Consider the following 27,342-nt stretch of genomic DNA (forward strand, 5'->3'; position numbering starts at 1 on the left):
TTCATGTTCAAACCTTCAGCAATGCTGCACTGTGCCAAGGAGACTGGCAAACATTGTGTGCCTGGGTACAGCACAGCTCCTACAGGGGGTGGCTTCATCACTGGGGGTTTGGAGCCAGTTTTTGGGGTTTTTGAGGGACTTATTTCTCCTTCCTTTCAACTTTGTTTCACTCTCCCTGTAATCACCTGACCCAAAACTTGCTCCTGTGCAACCTTCCGTTGTGCCTGTCTGGTCCTGAGGCTCAGCAACATCTTGGGACAGTAGCAACAACAAAAACTGGGATGAAGAGGAGCATGCTCCAGCGATGGGGAGAGACCCACAGTGAGCTTCAGGTTATTCTGATTGGGTTATTCAGCGATGCTGCAGTGAGCACCTGGCCCCAGTAATAAGTTTTGCTGGAATTTCTGTCATTCCTCTACCCTGCCCTGTCCTACTTTAATGCTGGAGCAGGGACTGTCCATCCTTGAGCAGGGTTTCACAGGCAGATTGGGAATTTTTGACCTCTGCCTGCTTGCCAGATGAGTTCCAGCTCATTTAAAATCAAGTATCAGCTTTTGGGGGCACAAGCAGCCCTGAAAAGCAGCAGCTGCAGAGTACGGAAAGTAAAACAAATGGTGTGGAGCACATCCCAGCATAGTGGGTTTCAGGGCCTGTGGCACTGCTCTCTGCGCAGGGTCCCATGTTTGTCCCATCCTGGCTGTGCTGCAGGATGCTGAGGTCACAGACAAGCATGCACCTGCCCTCTGCTCACTGCAGTCCTTTCTCCAAGATCTTATTGCCAAGTATCCATGATTTATAATTTTTCCTCCCACTATTAAAATACAGGACATCTCACTGCAGCCAGCATTCACCCCGAGAGTCCCCTAGGAGAGATTTGTGAGTGGTAATTAGAGTGCAGGAGCCTTTCACCTCGAGGACATCTCTCAGCATTGAGCTCCCTGGGTAGAAAGTGCTGACTGTGTTTTGGCTGATGCCCAAGCTTAGAGCTGCAGCTCTAAGGAGCTTTCTCTCCTGGCACCTCAGTGTGTCTGCCAAGCTGGAAGCGAGGAAGCAGGGGGAGTATGAATGGTGGGCTGGGGACGGTTTGCTTCCCAGTCCTGCACTCCTAAATCCTTGCTGATGTCAGGTGAGAGCTTCTTGTGGTCTGTGTCCCTTCCACTGGATGACCCTTCCAAGAACTTCTTCAGTCTCTTCCTGGCCTCTAGTAAACCCCTGCATTCACCAATCTTCTGCCCTTGCCCTGCTGGTACCAGTGTCAGCTGAAGGGCAGCTGAGCCTCACAGCTCTCTCCTTGGCATCAGCCTCTGCCACCAAGTGTGCTCTCCCCCCACCCTTTTCTGCTCCTAACACACCCTCGGTAAAGACCCGGGCCTGGACCAGGATGCAGCACTGCTCCATGCTGTGGCAGACGACGGGGATGGTGGAGTCCCTCCTCCTGCTGCATCCCCATGCACCGGTGCCACTGCCAGCAGCCACACGAGCGGCGTGGGACTGTGCTGGCGCTGCCGGCTAATGAACAAATCAGCTGGTGGCCAAAGTACAATTACAGTCGTGGCTGGGAGCTGCTCCCTTCCAAGAGAGCTAATTGAAAATACAAGGAGGCCATTATTAGTAATTATGAGGTAGCTGCTGTTCGGCAGGGGAGAGTGGCGCGGGATGTGCACCCAGTGTGTTCACCTCAACACCGTCCAGCTGGCCCTGCATGGGTGGGGGCAGCGTGGGGGCGAGGTCTGGTGAGCCAAGCTGGGGGAGCCCCACTCCTGCCTCGCCAGCTGCTTCCTCGGTGGCTCTCTTACATTCCAAATGGGTTCCAATGAAACAGGAAGATTGGGATCGGAGCTGAGCTTCTGGGACAGAGCAAGGCTGAGGTTGGTGCTGGGGGAAGCCTGCCTCCCATTGTGGTGAATGAACTCCTGCTCCCTGCAGCCTCCCCGGCTGAGCCCATCACGTGCCCGGGAAGGTGCAAGGTCCAGCTGGGCAGGGACCGCGGAGCCGAGGGATGGCAGCCGGCTGGGGAATGAAGCGCCTGCTCTCCCTCCTGGGCATCCTGCAGCTCCTGGGTGAGTACGCCCAGGGCCCGGCCGCCGTGGCGAGCAGGGGTGACCGCTGGGCGACCTCCGCGTTTCGTGTGTGCTCCTGGCAGCGCTGGTTCGGAGCAGAGCTGCAGGCTGTGTCACTCCCGGCGTACCTGACAGGCAAACGGGAGAAGGCATTTCCAGCCGGACACGGGGAAGGCAGGCAGGCACCGAGGCTGGGATAGCCGTGCGGAGCCTGCTGAGCCTCTCATTTGAAGTCAGCAGCGCTGCGCTGCAGGACACGCTCCCTGTTGAATATGCATGTAGCTTTGATGTTCAAGGACTGCGCTTCCCGGGAGACAGGGCCGATTAAATAGCGCACTGATACTTGCAGGGCTGGGGAGGGTGCAGGAATGCCCGGGGCAAGGGGATTAACCTCCGGCCGGAGCAGCTGCTGCTGCAGCAGGGTGGGCCCGGCCGTGGGCTCGCTCGGCCTACGGGACGCGAGGCTTTGTGCCGTGGGGCTGGCCGAGCCTTTCGGCTGCAGCTCCGACCTCTCCGTTCCCCAGCTTCCCGGGACGGCAGGGACACGAGGGAACCGCAGCAAGGACGGAACAACTTGCCATTGCTGTCCGGGGGCTTTTTTTTTCCTTCTTAAGCTCTGTTCTGCTCTGAGCCAGAAAGGTGTTTATGCCCACAACACTGCGAGCAGCTGCCTGGCTCCAGTTCTTCCACCGGTAGTGTTTTTTTCCCTCTCGGAGGGTTTTAAAGAGGACACGGCTCGGTGTGTTCGCTCTGCCTGAGGGTCCCCTCAGGCACCCGCAGCCCGGCGTGAGGCAGGGGAGCCCCTCCGCTGTGGCACCTGGGCTCCAGGGCTCTCATTCTGGTTAAAAACACATCGTTTGCTGTTCATCTGGAGACGGCTATTACAGCCAGCGGTCTCGGCAGAGCCCCTGGCAGAGTAAAACAGCGCAAACTGCGCCTCAGGGTGATCCCTGTGTGCTGATGGAGCCTCTGCAGCCACATGGCGCCCATGGCTGGGAGCAGCCGGGCCCAGGCTCTGTGCAGCGCGCCTTCCTCGGCACTGGAGTCACTGAGAACCCCTCCCGCCCCGGCTGGGCCCGCCTCCCTCTCCAGGGCCCCAGTCCCTTCCACCACGGGCTTTCTACGTACTGTGTAATTTTTTGTGTCTTTCTTCTACAGAAAAGGTAGATCCATTAAAAGGGCGAAAGTAGGAGGGTTTGGTTTTTTTTTTGTCATTTTCTCTTCTGTGTCTCATACTCACTTGCCTGAAGCCATTTAATTCAGGCTGCTGGAGATTCATTCATCTTCAGCTGAACATGCATCCCCCAGCCAAGCCTGGGCAGTGTCAGGTTGGGAGGTTGCTCTGCTGTGCTTAATGCAGAGAGGTCAGAGTGAAAACCCCCTCTGCCATGTCCTGTCCCTGGCCAGCAGGCTCATCCCTCTAGGGCCCCAAGGGCTAGACTGCCACTGTCCCAGGAAACCTCAAGGGAAAGAACCCTGTTTCCCAACATGTTTATGCCTCAGGCTGAAGTACACCACTGAATCCTCCCTCTCCAGCTCCAAACACATGAAACCAGCCTGTACTTGTGCTACATGTCCCATAGCAAATGCCCTTTTCTCTTGCCCTGTCTTAGTGTATCACAGCTCTGCATGCCCACTCTGTACCTTCTAGAAATTGAAGGCTGAGGAATCTTTACTTGTTTAATTAGTCTGAGTGACAGCTAAACCCCCTGCAAGGATTGCTTAGCTACCAGGTGTATGTTATTCTTACCCTTTGCGTGCAGGACACTTTCCTGCCTTCTGTCTGCTTGCTGAGCATTTGTCCCTTGCTTCTCTTCCTGTCTGGGTGGCTAAAACCATCACCCAGCCAAAAAAAATCCCCCATGTAGAGAAGGGCTGTGACTGCTCAGCTGGGACAATGCAGGAGCTGCTCTTGGGTAGAAAATCCCCAAATCTGACCCGTAAATGCCAAGCCATCCTAAAGCACATCCCAGATCAGGCTCCCAGTGCCTCTCATGTACTGGGTTAAACTGGTTTTTCTCTTCCCTCCCAGCTGCCACGGCTGCCGTGTACAAGCAGTGGATCCCCAACACCAATTTCGAAACCGCCTCCAACTGGGATAAAGGCAGAGTCCCCTGTGCCAGGGATGTGGTTCGCTTTGAGAAGGACAAGGTATAGACATTTTAATTTTGTTTGTTTGTTTGTTTTCACAAAACACCGTCAGGCATTGGAAAAGCCCCTTTACCTGACAGGGCAAAGCACACTTTACTCTTGCTTTTCTTACAGGTTGTCTCAGTCTTCGTCAGGTCTCCCCACGCGCTGACAGACATGGTAAGGCACGGTGGGCAGAGGTGCACGAGGGTGGGTGAGGGCAGGGCCAGTCCTGGAGCTCTGCCTGGTGGCACATTCCCCTGTCCCCTTCTCCACAGAAGCATAAAATGGTTTGGCTTGGAAGGGACCTTAAAGATCAGCAGTCCTGACCCCCTGCCACGGACAGGGGCACCTTCCACCAGACCAGGTTGCTCAAAGCCCTGTCCATCCCAGCCCTGAACACTTCTAGGGATGGGGCATCCACAGCTTCTCTGGGCAACCTCTGCCAGTGTCTCATCACCCTAACCCTTCCTTTAGGAAGTAAAGAATTTCTTCCTAATATCTAATGTCCTACTGTCCTTTCTGTCAGTTTAAAGTCATTCCATAGATTTTGACACTTTCCTCCATGGTCCATCCAGACCAAGGATGCCTCAGCTGAGGAAAGGAACAGGAGTCCTGCAGCAGTCTGGGTTTCTCTGTACCACGGAACCAAAAAGCCCATTTCTGCTTGTTTTGGTTGGCTGGTTTTGTTTTGTTGTTTGTTTGTTTTTGTTGTTTTGTTTTGTTTTTTATTTGGGGGAGATGAGAGAGAGTACTGCAAAATCCAATTTCATTTGAAAGAAATTGATTTTTTCTCCTCAAAGGAGGGGTAAGACCCCCTCCATGTGATGGAGAGCTTAGCAGTAGTTGGCTGAGGAGCACCAACCCACAGCATTGCTGACAGAGCAGGCACAAGCCCTGGGCAGAAGCTAAGTGAAGCTGACATCAAAATATCTTGAAATGAAAACAAACTGTTCTGGGAAATCCCAAAATGTTGCTTGAGAAATTTTCTTTCAAGTGCCATTGGGTTTTATATTTTTCTGTGCTATTATCAGTCTAGCTGTGGCAGGATGGGCACAACACCATGCTGAAATGGGTGTGTTGAGTGATATAAGATTGGAGGGGCTTAACTTGGAGGGGGTTTCTGAGCAACCTGGTTTTGCCCCACATGAGGAACTCTGCCCCAGAGCAGGCTGACAGGCAGCCATGGAAACATGGGCTCTCAATCTCTGTGGCTTGGAGGGTAAAATTTAACAGGGAGGAATTAAAGGGAAAAGCAAACTCACTGCCCCAGCCTGCCAGTGGGGGAGGGGTCACCAGTGAGCCCTCTCTCAGTGCTGGGACAGGAAGAGATGGGCTGGATCCTGTTTGGAAAACCTTCTCCTCTGGACCTGATGAGCTTGTGGACGAGGTTCCTCTCTTGGTTTTAGGGCAGCTGTGCTCTTTTATTGGCCATTACATTTGAAGAAGCCCTTGAAATTTATGTGGTGTAATTTGTTCAGGCTGTCGACGCCACTAATAGTTTTGATGCTTTGATAACGCCATGTGCCACGTTTAATCCCTCTACAAATATTTGGAAAAGATACTTTATTTATATGGCATTTTAAATATGAATTTTTGAAGGAAAGAATGTACTGGGAAAATACGTACAAATATAATGTAATAAATGATGTGGAATTTACCCAGAGAAGAAAAGAGCAAAATACCACTCCAGTAGATTTTATTTTACTTACAGATGAATGTATAATATTTCTAAAGTACTTTCATCAGAGGCCTGCAAAGTGCATAATTGCAGAGCAGCGTCAGTCATTACTGCTGAGCCTCCAGCAGCCAAGCTGGAGAGCAGAGCTGAGCAGCCTGGGGAGAGGGAGATCCACACAACCTTTCACAACACAAACCACATCTGTGGCCCTGCCCCCTGCTCGGGAGGATGGCTCCTATTGCAACTGAAGGATGGGTCAGGGTGCCCCAGTGACCCCTGGTTCATCCCTGTCAAAGGATCCAGAGTGCTGGTGGGAGCCCCTGGCCACCCTCTGCTGCCTTGGGGTTTCTCTGGGCCGCTGCTGCTGGCAGGCAGCTGCACAGGCTCCAGGGTTACAGTGAGTTTTGTAGTCCCACTGCTGTGTGGGTGGGGAGGGCTGCTAGGGGGATCCATGAGGGAATGAAGCATCACATGGGCTGTGAGGGCACCATTCCCCTCCTGCACTGAATTGCACTGCAGGTGAGCAGCCAGCCCTGCCTATTACCTGTACTGCAGCTCACACCTTCCTTCTGAGCATCCTTGCCCCAGCCATTCCCTGTGAACTGTCCCAGCATGTCTCTTAGTGAGGTGGTTAATATTCCTTTGTAATTTCAGCTCAGGCACTTCCCTCCTGTTCACTGCCCTGCTCTGCTGTCACCAGGTGATACAGGGACTACCAAGGTTAGGGATGAAAAAGGAATGAAACCCACCACCTGAGCTAGGTTGCCACTCATGCAAATGGCATGAAATTTGGCAACCAGCTGGTTAGAAAATGAATTGGTCATGAGGATTTTTGCAGGGAGGCTGGGCTGCACCTGTTCGGCTGCCAGCTACGCGCGCTGGAGCATTAATCACTTAAATCAGCAAGAATACATTAAGCTTTAGAGTCACCATGGAGATGCTATACAGCCTTTGGCCAAAAAAAAAAAAAAAAAGCCAAATGTTGTTTGCTATAGTACCATAGAAGGAAATTCATGGCTGAGGCGGGATTAGGCTCTCAGTGACTTTCATGAAGATAAGTGCCTGCTGTGCAAGTGTAGAGGGGGATGCTTGGTGCTGGTGGTGGAGGGACAGCATGAGATCTCCCATCCCAACTCCCCAGCTGGGTGTAGTGCCAGGCAGTCCTCTTGTGTCACCATTGCTCCTCTCCTAGACATTTATGTGAAAGCTCACTTCTGTATGGTGAGCTCTCCAGCTCCCCTCCCCACCCATCCCATGTGGGCACCAGCCAAGTGCTGGGAGGTGTTTTCTTGGAAGGAGGCTGTTGGGGGACAGAGCCTGCCTCCCCGCTCAGAGCTCACCCACTGAGCACCCAGCTCAGCAGTTATTTGAAGTTTCAAATAGATCCCTAATTCAGTCACACATTAAATCCAAATCCAGCTTAAAGTGTAAGTGGCTTTGATGCACAACCGTTGTGATTAGGCTGGATTTTCTATGGTGTTTAGCTGCCTAAAGATGCAGATCAGTATTTAGCCAGCTTTTGGAGGTGCCTGAGACTAAATGTGCAGAAAAGATGGAAGTGGAGGTGATGATGCCTGGCATGGGTGCTCCAGGGCAAGGCAGAATTTGGCTTGCTTTGTGTCCCAATGGGGGAGAAAGACTCCTGAGAGGGAGTGGACCCTCTGGCTATGTCTGTGCTTCCAAAGGGAGCCAGGCCAGGGCATGGCTGCAGCAGTGAGCCTGGTGTTTGCCCCAGTAACACCAGCCCTGGTGCAGTTTGTGCCTGAGCTGGTCAGCACTGACATGTGGGCCAGGAATGGATGCTGCTGCTGCTATTTTTGGGGTTTATTCACATGGACAGAGCAGCCTTGCTCGACCCCAGGGTCAGGACACTGGCTGGGGTTACTCAGCAGCCCTGACATCACCTTTCCAGCTCTGCCCCATCCCTGAGCTCTGCTGTGGGGCAGCAGCTGTCCATACCCCCTCCCTGCCTGCCCCACGAGGGGCTGCAGGGCTGGGCAAGGGTTTGGAGTGGCACTGGGGTCTGACCAGGGACACCTCCCCCAGCCTTATATTTTTAGCTGCCTAATTGCGAGAGCAGAATGTACTCGGCTTTGCTGCAGGATGCTCCCGCTCGGTTCCTGGCAGAGATTGATCTTGAAATGCCAATTGCTCTCCAGGGGCACCGGCTCTAATGAATTGCCACAGTTCACGCTAGTCCCAGGCACTGGTGCTCCCTCCCCCACCTCTTCCCAGACAGCAGGGTAATAAGACAACCAGAAAAGGGATTATTTTTCCTTCCCCTAAGATGAAGATAAAAAAATTCAGGGGAGTGTGTGCCAGCACATAATTCCAAGATGGAATCCTGCAGTCCTTTCTGTGTCAGCGTTTACAATGAAGGTGCATGCAGGAAAGGAGCTTGGTAAAATAGCCATTTAAACTCATCTCCTCGAGTCTATTTGCTCATTTCAGGCTGGTTTCCAGCAGAAGGAGTTACTAAAGTCTGTGATGAGCAGAGCAGCTTGCCAGCATCCTGGGCTGTAGCGGATGCTGGAGCCTGGCTGGCTGGGAAGCTGATCCATGGACCGTCTGCCATCCCTTCACTGCCGGGCATGGCCCCTCTGCCCATACCTCAAGCCTCTTCCTGGCTTTCTCTGACCTTGTGTGTAGAGCAAAGTTCAGGAAAAGGAGCTTAACTAATCTGAAATAGATTTGGCAAATGGCTTTAAGCCTCTCTTGTGTCTCTGCATCCAGAGCTCAATGTCTTCAGCTACCCAAGGGGTTTCCCATGTCCCTGTGACACCTGATTTTTGTACACTGTCAAGACCTGTTCAGCTAGAAGTCTCTACTGGCCATCTTTTATCCTCCCATGGCTTTCACTGGGCCCTGTGGGGTGGTTTGGCAGGGGCTGTACCAAGCAGCACCTGTGTGGCATGGCCAGGAGCTGTGGCTTCTCTGTAGGGATGGGAAGGACCATAATGTGTTGGGAACCTGATGTGTCAGGCCACCCCTATGCCAGGGGATGTGGTGGCAAGGCCAGGTTGGGCAGGTGCTGTGGGGAGCCCGTGTGCTGGAACACAACCTAAAACGTGATGAGCAGACCCAGCAGGGGAGGCGGCTCTGGCGTTAATGACAGCGCGGCTGTGCTGCTGCTGCTGGGCAGGAGGGGAGGGAGAGCAGCCAAGCATCTCGTTAGCTTGCAGGGAACGGCACTGAAATGATGATATCCCCTGGCATGCCGCTCCTGTGCCTGTGCTTCTGCCTGCTCTGGGTCAGAAGCGGAGGGGTGAGCTATTGTTGGGGTAGGAGCAGGGCTGTGGGCATCCCCCACCACCGCTGGTGGGGCCCATGGACAGCAGCACCAGCCTCTGTGCCCCAGGCGTGCTGCACCAGCCTGCACGAGCGTGGCTTCATGGGGATACAGGGTGCAGTTCTGGCCTGGTTTCCTTGGGAAGGTAAAGCCCCATTCCTCATGGGACCATGTGCCTGGGCAGGGAGGTCTTTGGGCAGCAAGGTGCTACTCCAGCAGCAAGCGACCCTCACACAGAGGTCTTGGGGTGGCAGGAGGTCCTTCTGCCTTGCTGGGGACCTGGACTAGCTGCTGTGGGACCGAGGGCCTGTGGCAGAGCAGGCTGGCTCTGGCAGCAAACTGGGAGTGTGGGGTAGCATGTGTGGCTGAGGGGAAGGACACTGTCCTGAGGGTGCAGGTGAAAGCTTCACCTGGACCACAAGGTGAATAATTGAAGCCTCAGTAATGAACCCAAGAAATGCTGGGCTGCAAGCGAGCCCCTGGCAAAGCTCCAGAGTTGTTGGAGGGATTCACCTGTGGGTGATCCTGGCCCTGTGCCTTTCTGGGGTGTCGGCCAACAGCTGGATGTCACCCAGGCACCACCAGCTGTAGTGAGACCCCCAGCCCCAGCAGACACTGGGAAAATCCCTGCTGTTCCCACCTGTGGGCAGAATGGGCAGGGCCCACCCAGCTGCCTGCTGCTGCCACTGCCCCAGCAGGGCTGTACTGGGAAAGAGGAAATGGAAATCATTTCCCTTGTGCATTATTGATTATGGTGGGTTACTACAGTCTGTGTTGGAGCCATAGCCCACCTGCATCCTACCCAAGAGATGTTTTTCAATGGAGGGCCAGCAGCACCAGGGCCAAAGTTGCTCCTGGGCTGGGTGCCAGGCAAGGGGATGTAGCTGGGGGCCAATGGCTGCTGACCTGCCTGCTGGTGCAGCCGTGGGTGCAGCACTGTGGAGCTCAGTGTGCCCAGGCAGTCTCAGTGTTGAGTGATGGGGATGGTGGCACCATGTCATCCAAGCAAGGAATTTAAATGCATTGATGCTGCAAGTAAAAGCAAGGCTGGGGGAAGACCTGGCTGCAGTCACAAGTGTTGTACACCCAGGTTAAACCCCAAGTGCTGCATTTTTCCTGGTCTGATGATGGTGACATGCCAGTCACAGTGCTCCTGTCAGTCATCTCAGCCCGATGCTTGTGACTCAAGGATGTGCCAGAGGCTGGTTCCAGTCAGAGGCCGCCTGATTGGAAAGCCATCTCTCAGGACTTTGCTATTTTTTATTTCACATTTTGGAGGTTAGTTTCTTTTTCACTTATGTATTGGAGGAGCAGATTCCTTCTGGTAGTGCAGTGCTGGGGCTGGTCCAAGAGCCACATGGTGTCTTTTCTCTTTTTTTTTTTTCCCCCGGACTTTGATAAGAAAAATGATGACTGTGTTTCAGTTGTCATTACACTTGATAATGATAACTGAGGAGATAAGTGATTTACCTGTATCAGGGATGGAAAATGACTAATGGGACTCTAAACACTCACTGTATTAATGGCCCTGGAGTACAGGTTGGCAGGAGGAAAGGAAAGCAGATGAAACTGCCAGCTTTTTGGCTTTGGTCCACTGGTACCTGTCATTGCTCAGTTCAAAATGTACTTGGAAAGTGGCCCAACCTGTATGCAATTTCCATACTAAACTCCCAAAGGTAGAAAACCGCTGCCCAACTAGAGTCTCTATTTGTCCTCTGCAGTGAGCCGAGATGCTTAACTTATGTTAGGAAAAAAGAAAGGGCAAATTATTTACAAAGATCCACTGGATGATGGAGACACTCCTGAAATGCTGCCCAGTGAGGAGAATCTCAGGCAGGGCTGGTGTGGATGTGGAGCACGGCTGCCTCAGTGGGCCGGGAGCCATAGCTGCAGGGCCCAGCCCCAGAAATTCCTGTGATGAAGCAGAAGTACAGAGCTCTTCCTGAACTTCATCTTTGTGGAGATGAGGTGACTCTGTCCCCTGTCTTGCATCATGTCGTGTTGCATTTTGATTCCAGGGCTGGTGCTTGCAGTGCTTGGGTAATCCCACGGTGTGAAGGGACATGGTGTGTGTTCACTCTCATTTCCCTGCCACACTGACACTCACATGAGCAGCTTCCTCTGGAAGGCCAGCGAGCCTGGGATTTTGGCCTCAGCAGTGGAGGGGAATCTCCTGTGGTGGCTGGAAAAGCTGCATCTTGTCTAGAGAGCTTAGAGGCCAATGTCTCCAGAGCACAGGCACTGCAGGCATGAGGCAGATTTGGTATGAGGCATTTCTCCCAGCTCTCCTCTTGAGTAAAACTGGTGCTGTGTCCCGCTGGCCCATCCAGACCTGCTTGCCCTCCCAAGCACGTGCAGGATGGTCAGAGCTGACAGCAGTGAAGAGCTGGTACGCTGTGCTGGTGAAAGGATCTGCTGCATCCCATCCAAAGCTCCACGCTGAGCAGCTCAGATGGCCCCGGCAGCCAGCTGGCCTCCCTTCCTGCCTGGCCCCGCTGTGCACAGCTGGCTGCAGGGGCCAGCCTGCAACCCGGGCAAGCGGCAGTGCCCAGGGGCTGCAATGGCCAAGCCAGCCTGGAGGAAGGGACTGGGCTGGCAGTGCTGCTGGCACTGGCCTGAGTGTGGGGGCAGCTGACTGCTCCAAAATGTCCCATTGTCTGCCTGAGCTCACAGGAAAACAAACCAGCACTGGGCATTTGAACTGAAGTACAGCATTTTGTGGTTGAAGCTGGTAGCGTTGCCCTCACCCAGCTGAATGCAGGCCAAGTCCTGAGCCTCAGAACAGACGTGTTTTGATGGCTTTTTCATCTGCCGCTAAAGGACATGATGCCTTTTGGATCCTGGCAGACCTTTCAGCCTTTTTGAATGCTTTGGTATTGGACAAATTTCCTCTACTCAAAAGTAATAGAAATTCAGAGAACCTGATGGCAGGACACAAGCTGTGCTCTGATGGAGCAGTGTCCATAGGCAAAGGCTTCTTCCTGGTGGGGAGAGTCCACACCCTTGGGGCACGTGTTGTCCCAACCTCAGTTATTCCCAGTGTCATCCCCTCTTGTCCAGCCCAGTGTATGGCATTGCTGGGTCAACAGCAGATGGTGTAGAGGAGCACTATGGGACTTGTCTTGGTGACAGCCACCCTCTGCTCTCCATCCTGGCTTCTCATGGTTCCTGAGTCAAGAGGGGCACCAGGGCTTAGACCTTCAAAGCACTGCACCAACAAGGCACTAAACTTCTTAACAAGTGCCCACCTACAGTTTGGGGGTGATGAGCTTTTTGCCTTGTCCATCTCCCCATCCCTTCCCCATGGTGGCCTCTGAGTGGGACTGAGCATCCTCAGGCAAGACTGGCCAGGGACAGAGCTGTCATGGCCACCATGCAGCAGTCAGTCATAAGTCTTGCTTTCTCTAACCTACATACATATTAAAGACCAGTTAAGTAGTTGAAACCTTAAAATCCCATTTAACTTTTTCTGCCTGAGCGCAGGACCCTGTACGTTGGCATAACTCAGTCCTGGAGGGCTTTCAGCTGCTGTTGGGAGTGATGCTGAAACACTGGATAGGCCAAATTAGAGAAGGATTCCTTGAACATCACTGACTCTAAAATATTGGAAGAAACCATGACTTTCCCTCTGCAATTTCTAAATGTAAAATAAGACGGGCTGGGCTGAATAATCTGTTTGCTGTGGATGAGGTGCCTGAGTGGAGCATTTGTCAGGGCCTGTCCCAGAGTTAGCAGTGCTGGCTGGTGACCCAGGTGGTCATAGTTTCTTGTTAGAAGGTTCCCATGGCAGGGCTGTGCCTGGTGAGGTTCGTCAATGGATGGGCCCCGCAGGCTGAAGCCAGGTCAATACTGGGACCCTGACTACCAGCTGGTGATGTCCTACCCAACAAGAAAAAAGTCTGGCTATGGCAAGCTGCTCCAAATGCCACTGTGCATTTCCCTTAGCTTGTGCTCAGTGCAAATTCACTACCTGACACTGTACCAAGCATAGCCTGGACTCCTGATTTACGTTTTGTGGGGCAAGCACAGCCTCTGGAGGTGGGAACCCATTAAGTGAGAGAGTGTCTGGCACTTGCAGAGTAAGGTTGGGTTTTTCTTGGTGTACCAACCATGTATAAATTCATTCCTGTGCTGCTGCGACTGTGTACGAGAGGGGGAAAAAACTGTGAAAGAGCTTATTTTGCTTTTTCCTTTTCTTTCTTCTCTGAATGCTTTTCTGTGTTATGGAGGATAATGTCACACTGCCTCTTCCCATTGCAGGATCCCCATCCATAAAACCAGGAGCTGATGCTTTCCCACATACCTGGGGCATGGTAAGGGTAGCTCCTGATAATTGCAAAGTGCCTCAGAGACTGTGGGTGTAATAGGCAGCCTAACAATTAGCAGTTATTAGTTATTTGGTAACAAGCCTGGGTGGTTGGCAGCAGGACAGTAACACTCTGCATCCTTCATCTAGTACCTGCCCCTGAACGGAGAATTCGTGCTGGCAGCTGGTGCAGCCTTCACATCTTTCGATGGCAGCTGGGATCCAGGCTGTGACTCAGGTATTTAGTGCCCAAACCAGGCCCCCATCAGCCTGTGATGAATCATGTAAATTCAGCCCAAATACCTCTACAAAGGTCCTACCTCAGAGCAAAGTGAATCACTCCTCTTCAATACTTACCTTTTCTTTGATGACCTCCCTCACATCAGATCTTTTTTTCCTCCTAGATCACCTGTCTTCTTAAAAGGTAATTATAGTAGGGAAGCCTTTGAAGTTGTAGCAGAGAAGCAAATATTGTTTGTATTTTCCCCTGCCTATTAAGCATGTAGCCACATCAAAGCCCTTATTTTCTCTGCCATGGTGTTTCTAAAGAAAACCAGTTAGGAGTTACACACTGGTGAACCAAACCATGGCCATCACAACAAGCTGGCCTTTGGCCCCACACACGCATCCTCCTCTCCTCTCCTCTCCTCTCCTCTCCTCTCCTCTCCTCTCCTCTCCTCTCCTCTCCTCTCCTCTCCTCTCCTCTCCTCTCCTCTCCTCTCCTCTCCTCTCCTCTCCTCTCCTCTCCTCTCCTCTCCTCTCCTCTCCTCTCCTCTCCTCTCCTCTCCTCTCCTCTCCCTCAGCCCATGGCTGAGCCAGCAGCTCTGTGTCATTGCTGCCTGCTTTTATCTGGAAGCTGTTTTCTGGGGAGGTATATTTTGGATGCTTAAGAACTACCCCATGCATTCAGTGGCAAGTAACTTTTTAGTTCCTCTACAGGGAAGGAAGTATTCAAGCAGAGCACCCGTGCCTGCACTCTGAATGGAAAAAAACAAAAAAAAAAAAAAAAAAAAAAAAAAGAGAGAGAAAAAGTCTAAATCAGTCTCCCCATAGGAAGGATTGTATCTTAAGACTGTCTGGAGCCACTCTAAAATCCTTCATCCCTATAATTTTTTTTTGTTTTGGGGCTGTTTGCCCCCCAGGGATGCTCTAGCATCTGTGCTTGGCACTGGGCTTTTCCTGCTGACCATGAACTGCTCCCCTGAAATCAGCTGGCGTTTCTGGGACAGCTTTCACAAATGGACTTCCCTAAAGCGTGGTTTCAAAATGAATGCAAATAATTCAGACACTAAGTATCTGCATGCTGGCTGAATTGGTAAAGGTTCAGCTGCCAGAAAGGGAGAGAAGGAATCAGGGAACTGCATGATAAGACTAACCAGCAGGGTTAAATGGTTAATGGTTAAATAATTGGTAACTAAATTGAGCACTGGCTTTAGGGTTACCTGCTGCAGGGAGTAGGGCTGGTCACATTTCTGCAGACTGCCAGGCTGCTGGGAAACTGGGACATGAATTATCATACCCATTTTTATCAGATTTAGCTGTTACTCAGCATTCAGGCACATGTTTTCCTCCTTAACATCCTCCTTAAGGATGAGCTTTAAAAAATGGGGAAAACATATCCTGTGGGATCTGGGCCTGGAAGCCTGCAGGCAGATGTGGGATTTGGGCTGAGACCCTATCCCTGAGTTCTGGGAAGCTTTGCCAAGCTCTGGGGAATGTCTGCAGTGGGTGCCCTCGAGGGTGATGCCAGGGCCAGCCCTCGGCTCCCTGCCCACAGGGTGTGATCATTCACTTCAGGCCAGACAGTGCCTGGTTTTACCAACCCAGATGCATCTGCTGGGGCTTTGGATTTGGGTTGGGGTCATGCTCAGCCTTTTCTGTCCCTTTTCCAGGTGGAACAGCGAGGTTCGCTGACGCTGAGCACCACGCGTGGTTCGACCCCACGCTGTGGCAGGATGTTCTTCCCAGCGGGGAGCTCAGGCCGAGCGGGCCCATCTTCTCTGTGGACGAGGAGCGCGTCCCGTGCCGCTACGATGATGTTATCTTCCAGCCCGAAACCTCCTTCCGGGTAAACACCGACTCATCACAGCCCGTGATTCACCTACGCAGCATCTCTGTCATGGGCCAGGTGAGGTGGGGAGGAAGGGAAACTGGCTCGACACCTTCTCGGCACAGCCCCGAGTCGGGGAGCAGCGCTGCACAGGGAGATGGGGCACACCCGCGGGGCTGCAGCTTCATGAGCTGCTGCTGCTGCTGCTGCTGTGGATGGCCTCGATGGCTTTTTGCATCAACCAGTTTGTTATCGGCTCCCTCCCCGCAGTGTGGGAGTGCAGGCTGTCTCACTATGAATGTTTAAAAAAGGGGCAATGTGCACGGGTCAACCCATCAGCAAATGGCTGCTTCTGTGGCTCCCAGGGGTTGCTCCCTTCCCAGGCACGTGTCTGCAGCCGTGCTGCTCAGGGACCCTCTGGGGACACCTCCCTCCTGCCCCCGACCTTATATTGGCCTGTGGCCCAGTGATCATCTCCCAGCTTTGCTTCAGCACCGCTCTTTAATTGATTGGAGGGATAATTATAGAAGCACTGGCAGCCTGCTGTGCCTCAGCCTGGGAGTGAGGCTCCCCACGAGCCCTGTCCCTCCTGGTCTGAGGAGCAGAAGATCACAGGCGCTGCAGCGGTAAACACAGGCTCCTTCCAGGAGTGGGAGATGCGGCAGGCGTTTCATAAGTTATTTATTATTTCTGCTGCTGCGCTGGCTGGGATCTGCCATTTCGGGGCCAGGCATTAGGTAGCTGCTTTTTGAGTAATAGACTCAGTTGGTGCCCAGGCGTGTGCAGGCGAGTCTGAACAAGGCAGCACCCCAGTGGAACTCACCGCAGGCCCACATAGCCCCAGGGATGCAGAGGCGGGTGCTCTTGGGTGCTCAGAGTGATGCTGGTGCTGCTGATGCTTCAGACTACCCCACAGCACCTCATCCCACCCAGGGACCACTGCTGGTTGTCCCTCAGGGCAGGGGCTGCTGCTGAGTGTTGAGATGGAAGGAGAAGGTGCTCTTTATGATCATAGCATATTTCCTAAAAACTGACCATATGAGCTTCTCTATCCCTTTGTAGCCAGCCAGCTCTGTGCTCTGTGATGACTATTTTCACCCCAGGGCCTGAGAAATCTGCCTGTTGTGCCAGAGCATGGAGACACTTCCTGTGGAAGAGAGTGGGTGAGGGAATCACCGGTGACTTGGCAGGATGAGGCTGATCAGTCCAGCTCAGCCTTTGCTAATGCCAAGCATATAGAAATTCTTCCCAGATAGAAGGAAAACAGCTCAGAGCCAGCCCCCTTCCTCCCAGTAGTGAAAAGCTGGTAACTTGAATTCTTTGAGGCAGCAGAAAAATGAAAAGCAAAAGAAGAAAAGGCCCAGCCATCTCATTGTCATTGTTTTTGGTTTTAGGGAGTTTTTCTGTTGGTCCATGGGAAAAGATGGAATGGGTGCATTGGCAGGATTTTCCTGCTGCATCACTGCCTGCAGTGGGGCTTCCCAGTGATGGCCATCAGATGTGACACCAGGTGTCCCAGCAGCTTGGCTGGGTGCCTGGGGCCAGCACTGGGACCTGTCCTGGGATACTCACCTGCTTTGCTGCTCTTTCCTGCACAGGAGCTGAACACCCCATCATCCTGGGCTGGGTACCTGGGGGGCCCCTCTGCCCCGCTACAGTTTCATGGCAATGGCACTCTCCAGGTGACAGGCACTGGCTGTCCTGATAAGTCTGGCTGTGCCTGCGGGAATGCCCTGGTGAGTCTTCCCTTTCCCATTTTGGGGGCTCCAGTGCAGTTTGTGGGGCAAGGACTGACTCTGCCCTGCTCTCCTTTAGGATGGCCCCCGCATCTGCGCAGCCCTGCTCAGGGCATCAGGGAGGCAGTGCCCAGAGCCAGCGTGCCAGAGCCCTTTGCAGCCCCTTGGCCACTGCTGTGGGGTCTGTGGTGAGTGGGGGACACGGCCCTATTCCTCCTCCCTGCCCCGCCAGCTGCCCCAGCCTGCTTTCCCTGGCTCCATGGGGGAAAGTTGGGTGCAGGGGGTGCTTGCTGCAGGTTGTAAGCTGGAGTTTTGCTGTATCACTGCTGCCAGGGATCCCATCTGTGAGTCCCATGTGCAGATCCCATTGTGTCACCTTCCCAGCACATCTCTCTGAATAGATCCTGGGTTTTGGGAGCCTGTTCTGAGTCGCAGCCCTTTATCCCTGCTTCTGGTTTATCCTGTCAGGATGTCACAGCTCGTCAAGCTAATAGGGCTCTGCTGAGTTTATGTAGCTGAAAACATGCAGAGGAAATGCAACCTTTTCCACTGTAATGTCAGCTTCCCAACAGCCAGCTTGTTTAATTTCATTTAAAATAAAAGCATGCAGATTGACGTTGTTCTCTCTACAATGGATGCTCCTCCATTAATCTGCATGAAATGTTGCTAGGGGCAATTTTTCATGCACAACTGTACCTGGATACTTGGCATCCAGTATTTGGTATGTCATACCAAATTCATTAAAATGGCACCATATGTTTCTCCAACATGCTCCTAAAAGCATAGTCCCTTACAGTCTTTAGGACAATTAAAAATTTCAGCAAATGCTCAATTGTGTTTTTTCCCAGGAAAATATTTGTCTCCATGACTGCAGTGCAGTGGTGCAGGGAGCACAGGTGTTCCCTCCTCTCAGCCTTCCCCCCAAAGCCAGGGTAGTGCTGCTGCTCCACAGCCTCATGGCCCCAAAACCAGGGACATGAAGAGCTTCCTAGAGGGATAAGTGGGAGAAAACTTTCCAGGGAAAGAGTCTCTCCAGAATATGTTGGAAAGGCAAAAGCCTTTCATCAAACCCAGCTGACAAAAAGACCAGCACGGGAGGTTTCTCTCTGAGCCCAGCCAGACCAGTTGCACAGGGTACCAGAGGGTCCCCAGTGCCTCTCATGGCAGTCAGAGCTGTGCTGCTGTGGCTGCTCTCTGCCCACACGTGGTAAGTTTGATATCTGTCTGTTTTCTGGCTGCAGGGGCCACCATTAACCTGGATTTCACTCCTGATTTTGACCTGCAGAAGTACCAGGACAAATTGGTCCAGGAGTTGCTGAGCCAGGTACTGAGCCTGTCAGACTGGGAGAGGCTAATGAAACCACAAGCCGCTGGCCACATCTGCTGGTGACTTGATGGCTGTGGGACTGCCTGGGGCATGTGGTCCCAGCAGTGCCAGGGGTGCAGCTCACTCCCCCACCACCCTGCAGGGCCCACGCAGGATGTGCCTGCTTGCTGTGGGAGCTGGGTCCTTGCTCCCCACCACAGCCCCACCATCTGCTGAGCTCAGGGCTGGAAGAGCTGCTGGCTCGCAATGGGGAAGGATGCAGGGGGGCTTGCTGCTCTAGAAAACAGAGGAGAGCAGGTCTAGGTCCCAAGGGAGCTCAGCACACTCAGCTGGGATGGTGCAGACCTGCAGCAGGGCATTCCCTGGCCTCTGGCCAATGGTGAGCTGCTTTTCCATTCCCCAGCAGGCAAGCACTGGGTGGGTGACTGGCACTGGCCAGCTCTCAGATGCTCTACAAAGCATCACTTCGTGCTGCTGCTTGTCAGACACGACTTGACATCTCTCCTCTTTGCCAGGGGCTGCTGGGGGAGGAGGTGTCCTCTGCGTTGCACTGGGAGGTTCGATACCAGGGTATTGCTCTATTGATCCTGAGCTGAAAGCTGTCTGCCTGCCCTCCTTGCAGCCACACATCTTAATACAGCTTTTAATGGGTGTGATACCTGAAATTGCTTTCTCAGCATGCTCTCCTCCATGGGGGCTCATTGTGTGCTGGGTGCTGGTCACAGCTTGGGAGAGAGGGCCTCTCCTTTGGGAAATGCAACGGCACTGCCGTGACAGGGATGGCAGCTCTGTGGTGGAGCTCACATGAAGGTTCAGGTGGGCCTTGCAGCTGCATCCATCGTGGCTGTCTGGAGATGTGACTAATTTGTGCCTACCCTCTCACTGGCTTTATGTGTCTCCTTGTGTTTTGGGAAGCCCAAATACGCCGGCGTGCAGATGGCCATATCCAAGGTGCACAAAGCACAGACCTTCCTGGGCATCATGTCCCGAAGCGCCGCTCCTCTCATCCAAATCGTGCTGATTGATGACAGAGCAGGAGTGCAGGCGGGCACTGCTGCGGAGCAGCTGGCAGCAGACATCATGCAGAACATAGCACAGCATGGTAACCCCCTGTCCTCCGAGCAGATCCCCTGCAGGGGCACCCAGACCCACTGCTGGCCAGAGCTTTGTATTCCCTGCCAGCAGCCTGCATGGCCAGTGGGGTTTGAATGTGTCTAAGGATGGAGATTCTGCAGAGCATCTCTCCGCAGTCTGTCTCCACAACTGACCATCTTTGCAGTAAACCAGTTTTTATATATAAATACTTAGATAAATATAGGTATTTAAGTGGACTTTACCATATTCAGTATCTGTCCGTTGCCTCTTGCCCTGTCACTGGGTGCTGCTGAGAAGAGCCTGGCTCAGTGCTCCAGCTGTGGCTCACCAGGGAAGGGCAGAGCAGAGTGGAAGGGTCACCTCCCTTGCCCTGTTGGCAATTCTCCTCCTGCAGCCTGGGATACAGGTGTGCTTCCATGCCACGTCTGACCACGACCAGCTGGCTGCTGCCAGGGCCCCCAGATCCCTGTCTGCAGAGCTGCTCTGCATTCAGAATGCTGCTTGTGGAGGCAGACAGTGGAAGCTGGCAGATGCTGATGGCCACACAGGTCACAGCCAGGGGACCTAGTGGTCATTGTGTGGGTGGCAGACCCACAGGGGCTTGTCCCCATTGAGTCCATCCACCTGTGAATCCCATCCCTGTTCCCAGGGAAGGGCGATCAACCAGGCAGTCAGGACCAGATCCAGCTGAAGGCTCCCTCTGCCGTGGGTGTAGGGATGTGTTGCCCTATACAATCCTCATTCCTGTTTCTTCCTAGGTGAAACTCTCGGCATATCAAGTGGCAAAATGGAAGTGGCCACTGGCAGCACTGCCAGCGGGCAGGTGGGGAGCCACCCAGTGAGCAGGATCACAGCGGGGACAGTCATGGGGCTGCTCTTCAGTCTCCTGTTCCTTGGAGGGATCCTCTTTCTCTACAGAAAGGGAAAGCTGAGGTAGGGATGGGGCTTCTGCCAGCAGCAGATATTCATGCTGTCTCTGCTTGGGAGCAGCTGCCAGCCCAGGCTGTCCTTCTAGCCTGGCACACAGGGGCACATGGTGCTGCCTGGAGCTCCCATGGAGAGGGGCATGCCCTGGCACCCTGGTACCCCTAACATTACTGTTCACAGAATCACAGCATGGTTTGGGTTGGAAGGACCTCAGGGATCATCTAGTTCCAACCCCCTGCCATAGCCAGTGACATCTTCCACTAGACCAGGTTTCTCAGAGCCCCCACCAGCCTGGCCTTGAACATTTCCAGGGATGGAGCATCCACAGCTTCTCTGGGCAACCTGTGCCAGTGGCTCACTGTCCTCACAGAAGAGTTTGTTCCCAATATCTAATCTAAACCTGCCCTGTGTCAGTTTAAAACCTGTCCTTGCTCCTCACAGATTTCTGGAGGTGAGGTGGCTGAAAGGCTCTTCTGTACTCTTGGACTGTTGCTTCATTCTCCTCCCTGACCAGGAGGAGCTGCCTCTTGGCAGGGTGCAGTGTGTTTGGGTGGGAGCAGGGCTGCTGCAGCTCGGCTGGAGCTCTGCACAGCCTAGTCATGGTGCCTGGTGACATCTCCTGTTCCTTGGCACCATTAGTTTGCAGCCCTGCTGGGGAGGGGAGGACTGAACCTGCCAGCAGCTCAATAGAAATGCATCAAAATAATGCAAAATACTTGCCCACAGCATCATTACCATTAAAGGGAGAGACAGCATCCAAGAGCAAGTGCAGCTTCTGGTGCATTGCTGGTTCACACAGCATGGAGTACAGAGTGGAGGTCCCAGGGGAGGGCTGGAGGGTGCACCTGACTGCACCACAGCTGGGAGCTAGTCAGAAATACCCTTTCTCCATCACCATTTTCCCTCACAGCTTGGATATGGGGCCTGGCAGTGATTAGGGCATCCCAGCAGTGCCCATGGTGGGTGCTTGGGGCACCCACCTCTGCTGCTCCCACATGCACCCACCTTCTCATGGAGGGTTTTGCAGGATACCCAGGTGTGGGCAAGTGGGGTTGACTTTACACACTTGAGAACCAGGGGCCAGGAATTGTTTATAATTGCATCTGCAAAGTGCATCTGTGTCTGCCAGGGCGTGCTGAGCTCCCTGGTGCTGGGGCTGCTGTGTCACAGGCTCACAAGTCAGGTTGTTTGTTCCCTGCTGCCTCCTCCACTGGGATTTTGTCACCGTGCAGCAGTGGCCCTGGCCAGGAGCACTTGCCCTGCTGCTTGACATGTGCTGACATGATATTTCCTAGCAGTAAACCCATGCCTTCATTTAATTTCTAAATAAAACTCCCAGACCCGTAATTGCTACTTGATGATTTATCTTGCACTGATGATGCTTTGGATTCTGGACGGGCCTTTGAAACCAGCTCTGTCAGCAGCAGGAGGGAATTTTGTGTAGCTACAGGAGACAGAACTGAACGTGAGCCCAGGGCCTGTCCCACTGGTGCTGCAGGTCCCCCCTTATTTCCACCAAAAGGGGCTTGGCAGAGCTTCCCAAAGAGCTCCTGAGGTGATGTGCATGGACCTGCTGCTGAGCCCTCCTGCAGCAGGTGCCCAGTGCAGGGGAGTGCTCAGTGACTGGGACCCTTAGGATAAAAGTAATGAAGAAAATAATATGAGTAGTGATGGGTGATTAAGATGAGAAAATGATAATGTGATAAAAGTAATGATAAAAGTAATGATAAAAGTAATTAATACTCATTGAGATTACAGTGGGAACAGGTGTCGGCTCTGTGGCAATTCATTTAGGCCACAGGGAAGGAATGATTGCTCCAAAGTGAAGCCTGTGCTAGAGTTGTCTGCCTCTGCAAACTCCTCCCTCCAGAATGCAGGTCCCAGATCTCCAGGCTGAATGATTTCTGCTGGATACTGCTGCCCTTCCCTGGGAAGGGGTACAAATATCCCATTTCAATAACAGCCTGACATTTTGCCCCTGTATAACTTCCCATCCACCTCTTAAGGCCGCTGGGTTTCTGCTGGGGGAGCTGCAGGGCTGGGAGGGGTGTGGATGGTGATGCTCATCTCTTCCCAGGTTGCCTGCCCTGCGCCGGCGCCACCCCTGGCAGAGAATGGAGGACCCGGCGTCGCCTGCGCCAGCCAGTGACAAGGGCTTCGACAACCCGGTGTTCAGCGTGGTGAGTCACCACTGCCAGCGACACCGGCGTGCTCGGGGCGTCGGCAGGAGCTGCTGGGTGCTGTGACACTCTTGAAAGCCTCTTGGGGTTACACTGAGAGGGACCCTGCTATCCCCAGGCCAGGAGGGGTTTGTGGGACATTCCTGTTCTCCCTCAGGTCACCAGCCTCTCGGCTGCTGCAGGGACTCAGCCCCGGGTGGGTTTTGCCCAAGGGTTTTGCTTCTCTTTCCCGTCAGTTGTTTTTCCTCCCTTGCTGTTGCAGGAGCCTCTAGATGCTGACCTTGGAGAAGTGACACCTAAAGATCTCCAGGTCTTCTACCTCAACCCTCTGTACGATGCAAGCGAGACAGAGACCTGATGATGTGGACTCATGCTGGGGGCAGACCCCACTCTCTTGGGGATATCACCACCTCTCCAGCCCTCACAGCCCCTCACAGCCCCTCACATCACTCCTGGTGGGATTCAAGCCAGAAGCAGATCCCCCCTGAATAAAAGTGTCTGTGCAGTGACGGAAACCATAGCAAGCCTTCACTGCTGGGACTCACTCACATGGACATGGCCTCCCTGGTGTTACTTCTGGGTTTTAAACTGTGTTTTGCAGGTGTCAGTTCTCTTTAGACAGTTCAACATTGAGATTTGGGTCTCAGATGGTACCCAGAGAAGTTGGGGTCTAGCTCAGCACCCCATGCTTTAGCCAGCACTGTGCTGGGTTTGCCCCAGGGCACACAGCAGGTTGAAGGAAGCATCCCTGGATGCATGGCAGAAATTCAGTGCTCAAACACATTTTAGAATATGACCCAGAGCCTTCAGGGCCTGGACCTGGAAGCTGGAAGGTTGTTTTGCTTTCCAGCAGCGTGCTCAGTGCTGGGGATCTCTGCTCAGGGTCCCCATTCCTCCTCTCACTCCTGACCACTGGGTGCTGGTGAGGTGCAGTCCTGATTAAACAGTTCTCTCCCCAGGAAGGCTTCTGGAGCTTGCTCCTTCCCTCTGTGCCTGGACTGATAGGTAAGAAACTCTCTTGGACCTTTGGGGATTTATTCTGTTATTCCTTGAGGTGAGAAAGTCTTCTTATGGTAGAAGGAGAGGGAATGATGCCAGGGTTCCTGGGGAGGGATGCAGGCAGGAGCTGAGGGCTGGGGACAGTCACACCAGCCCATCTCTGATGAGGGTTGGGGCAGTGGCACTGAGGGGCCTCGTTAGTGCTGGCCTGTGTCAAACACCATCATCTGCCCACAATGTCAGGCAGTGCATCTTTATGGAGCAGGGCTGATGGGTGAGGTGGAAATTATGGATATGTATGCAAATTGATGCAAATTTACACTCTGCTGAGTATTCAGTAGGGCTTGTTGGCATATTCCATAAGGAAGCAGCTATTTTAAGTTTATAATATTTTGTTCTAGTCTCTGGAAGACATAATCCCTTCTCAAAGGGCTGGGAATTCATCATTAGGTGCTTCAGAGCCCTGACGAAGGGTAACAGGCAGCATGTGGTGGTGGGACCAGCCCTGCCCTCTGGAAACAGGCAGGACAAAAGCACAAGGCAAGCAGGGAACGAGGCCTCTCTGAGCTCCTGGGTGCTGTGGTGAATTTGCAAGAGCAAGGAGCAGTCCTGTGCTCAGGGCACACACCCCCTTGGGATTTCACCTCTCCTGCGGGGTCTCCTCCACCAGTACTGGGATGAAAAGCAGCTTGCCAGGGCAGGAGTTTCTGCTGTCTCTGTCAGGCACTTGTTACAGGGTGAAATGGTCACTGGCCAGGTAAAAAGCAGAGGAGGCCATCAGCCTGCAGCAGCTGACATGGGGAATACCCAATCCCCACCATCCCATGGTCCTACAACCAGTGCATCACTGAGGGGAGCAGTGACCCAGGGACAGTACCCAAAAACTCACCTCACCACACACAGTCACTCGTGTGACGTGAGCCCAAGGTGGATCCCCAGCCCAAGCCCTCCTGCTGACCCCGCAGGGCCGGAGTGCCCCGCATGGCCAGGGCTCGGTGCAGCTCAGCAGCCGTGGTGTTGCCATGGCGCCTGTGAGAGCAGCCACATCCTCCAGCAGCTATATCCCTCCTTTCTTCTGTGAGGGCCTTTTTGTGATCTTTTCCTCTTTCATATCAGTTCATTGCAGGTGACTCCAGCCCCCAAGCATTCAAGTGCCAACACACAGACAGGAGTTTTCTTTCTGGGGCCAATGCAGTGCTGCATGCTGGAGGCCACTGCACCAGGCAGCCCATCACACCAGCACTGCCCACTCAAGGAAGGGGCTCAAGGGTGACCCCCAGGGAGTCCCCACCTCAGAGTGAATTTCTTCCCTCCCTGGCTGTTTTTGCGCCTCGCTCATTGTGAGTGTGAATTGTGATGTGAGGATTGGGAGGGGTCTCCATGGCTGCATGCCCACAACCTGTGCAGAAGGGGAAAGGCAAGAGCATCTTATGGCCACGGGCTGAGGGAGAGAAGAGACAACCCATTGGCAATGGGACCGTTGCACAGGAGGATTGTCTCTTCTCTCCCTCATCCTGAGGGTGTCAGGATGATGTTTTTCCACTACAAGCAGCTGAGGACATCAGCTCTGTGTCCTGCCTGGTGACACAGGGATTTGAGGGTGAGCCACAGGCTGGGGTGTGCTTGTGGAGTCAGACACCCTCCTGGGACACATCACTGACACGGAGGGAGGCAGACCAGCCTGTGGCAGGAGCCTCTACCTGGACACCACTACGTGCATGATTTTGCTGTTGGCGAAGCTTCATTTTTAAAATGCATTAGCAGCTCGAGGTCACTTACAATAGAGGCTTTAATTAATGCAGAGATCAATTTTTGTCAGTGCATGAGCAGAGCACAGTCTGTACTTTTCCTTCAGGAGCCGCGTCCGCTCACTCGTACAGAATGCGCCGCAGGGAGGGGGGAGCTCTGCAGAAACAAAATGAAGCACCAGAGTCAGTCTGTGATGCCGGGGATCAAGAGCTGCTGGAAGAACAGCTGTATCCGTGATTGTATCCGTGATTGTATCCATGACTGCTGCACACCGACACACACAGACAGCCCGTGGTGCAGGCAAGGCAGAGCAAGGGGGTTTGGTACACAAGTGTCTCCTGGGATCCTGCTTAAACAAGGAATTTAATTCACAGACATCCTTGGTAAGCAGCACATTAGATGGGTGGTTTATGTCACCGAGGCTGTGCACGGCAGGTCTGGGCACCCGATGGCTTTGTTTTGCTTCTGGTCCTGAGTGTCAGGGGTCCCCCACTGTGACAGACTAATTCAAAATGCATTAGTGTTAATGGCAAGAGCTCAGGAGTCATTGCTTCCTAGGCTGTCAAAAGAAAAAGCAACCTGCACACAATTAGTGAACACCAACTTGTAGCACAGTGCCTTCACTTTGCACGTTTCAGCCGCCCACTGAAGTTGTGCAAACCCAGATTGTGGCAGTCCTCAAAATATCCCTGAGCCTAAAGACAGATTTGGCTCAATGAATGTGTTTTTTTATATCTCTTTCAGCAGGAGGTAGCAGTGGCAGGAGGGCATTTGGCAGGGACTGGTCTCATTGGAGTGCAGGAGCTGGCCAAGGCACTGCAGGGTGGCAGCTCTGGCCGTGTCCATCAGCATGCAGGGCTCTGCGCTGCTCGTCCTCACGGGACTGCAGAGCAGGGACTGCGTAAGAAACAGCAAAGGAGGCGAGGCTGAAAAAAATCTGAGGGCTTTATCTATGAGAAAGCACCAATAAACCTGCATGAACCTGTGCAGTCAGATGACAAAAAAGTGCTGCAGCTTATTGGGGAGCAGGATAAATATTTGCTGCAAGGACAGGGTAGGGGCTGATTCCTTAGTCCATGTTCCTCCTCTGGCTGGAGCACAGCACTGCAGCTCCCGCTGGCTGAGCACGTCCTGCTGTCTTCTGCTCCTGTCCTCAGCTAACCCTGCCGGCAGCGCTGGCCTGAGCATCGGGCACCGCTGGGACCTGCTCTTGCAAGCGTTTGGCTTTCCTGGGCATCCCACACCAGGCCTGCAGTTATACCTGCTCTCATCATCACCTCCTGATCTCAAAAACATGTTTAGGACATCTTGCAAGCACTGAGATCGTGCTGGCACTGTGCCTGTCTTCCTGACGTGGTCCTGTGCCCATGGAACTCTCTCCCCTCAAGCAGAGCCCCTCCAGCCCCATGTGCTGCCCTGCCAGCGCCGAGCCCAGGACACCAGAGCAGCTCTCACCCTGCAGGAAGGGGCTGGAGCTGCCAGGAGCCCCAGGGCTGCCAGGGAGGAATGTTAAGGGGAAGCTGAGAGAGGAGTCACATTTACAGGAGTGCAAGCCGGCAGAAGGCCGGCCAGAGCTGCTGCTGCCACAGCAGTGGAAGGCAAGGGTTGGGCAGCTGAACGCTGATTTTTGGATTGTCCTCCTCCCTTCTGCCTGCCAGAGCCGCTTCATCCAGAGCAGATGGTGCAAACTGGAACACAAGATGCTCCAGTAGCCTGGCATGCAAGAATGCCATGTGTCCTTTTTGTTTCAAAATAAGCTAAACTCAGCAAGACAAGAGCTCTGGTCATGATACAACACCTTCCGTTCACTAAC

General features: G+C 53.4%; 1 protein-coding gene across 2 annotated transcripts; it reads left to right on the top strand.

Annotated features, from left to right (window-relative positions):
* The first annotated feature begins 1,934 nt into the window (after positions 1-1,934).
* AMN (amnion associated transmembrane protein) lies at positions 1,935-23,335 on the top strand. Of its 2 annotated transcripts, none has more exons than XM_038139454.1 (12): positions 1,935-2,060; positions 4,093-4,211; positions 4,326-4,370; positions 13,617-13,707; positions 15,359-15,594; positions 17,115-17,252; positions 17,332-17,440; positions 18,494-18,576; positions 19,495-19,681; positions 20,433-20,607; positions 22,679-22,781; positions 23,044-23,335. In XM_038139454.1, the coding sequence occupies exons 1-12, from the start codon at positions 2,000-2,002 to the stop codon at positions 23,137-23,139; spliced, it is 1,443 nt and encodes a 480-aa protein (XP_037995382.1). In that variant the 5' UTR covers positions 1,935-1,999; the 3' UTR covers positions 23,140-23,335. The 2 variants fall into 2 exon arrangements, with proteins under 2 accessions (XP_037995382.1, XP_037995383.1); XM_038139455.1 differs by having other exon boundaries at positions 13,617-13,704.
* Positions 23,336-27,342: the final 4,007 nt, after the last annotated feature.

Source organism: Motacilla alba, chromosome 5 (genome assembly GCF_015832195.1).
Source record: "Motacilla alba alba isolate MOTALB_02 chromosome 5, Motacilla_alba_V1.0_pri, whole genome shotgun sequence".
Taxonomy (NCBI): Eukaryota; Metazoa; Chordata; class Aves; order Passeriformes; family Motacillidae; genus Motacilla; species Motacilla alba.

Excerpts from the sequence above, each read along its gene's own strand:
- AMN (XM_038139454.1), top strand. The coding sequence starts at position 2,000 with ATGGCAGCCGGCTGGGGAATGAAGCGCCTGCTCTCCCTCCTGGGCATC. Across the intron at positions 13,708-15,358 it reads TCCAGGCTGTGACTCAGGTA|GTGGAACAGCGAGGTTCGCT; the intron begins TTTAGTGCCCAA and ends TCCCTTTTCCAG. Across the intron at positions 15,595-17,114 it reads GCATCTCTGTCATGGGCCAG|GAGCTGAACACCCCATCATC; the intron begins GTGAGGTGGGGA and ends TTTCCTGCACAG.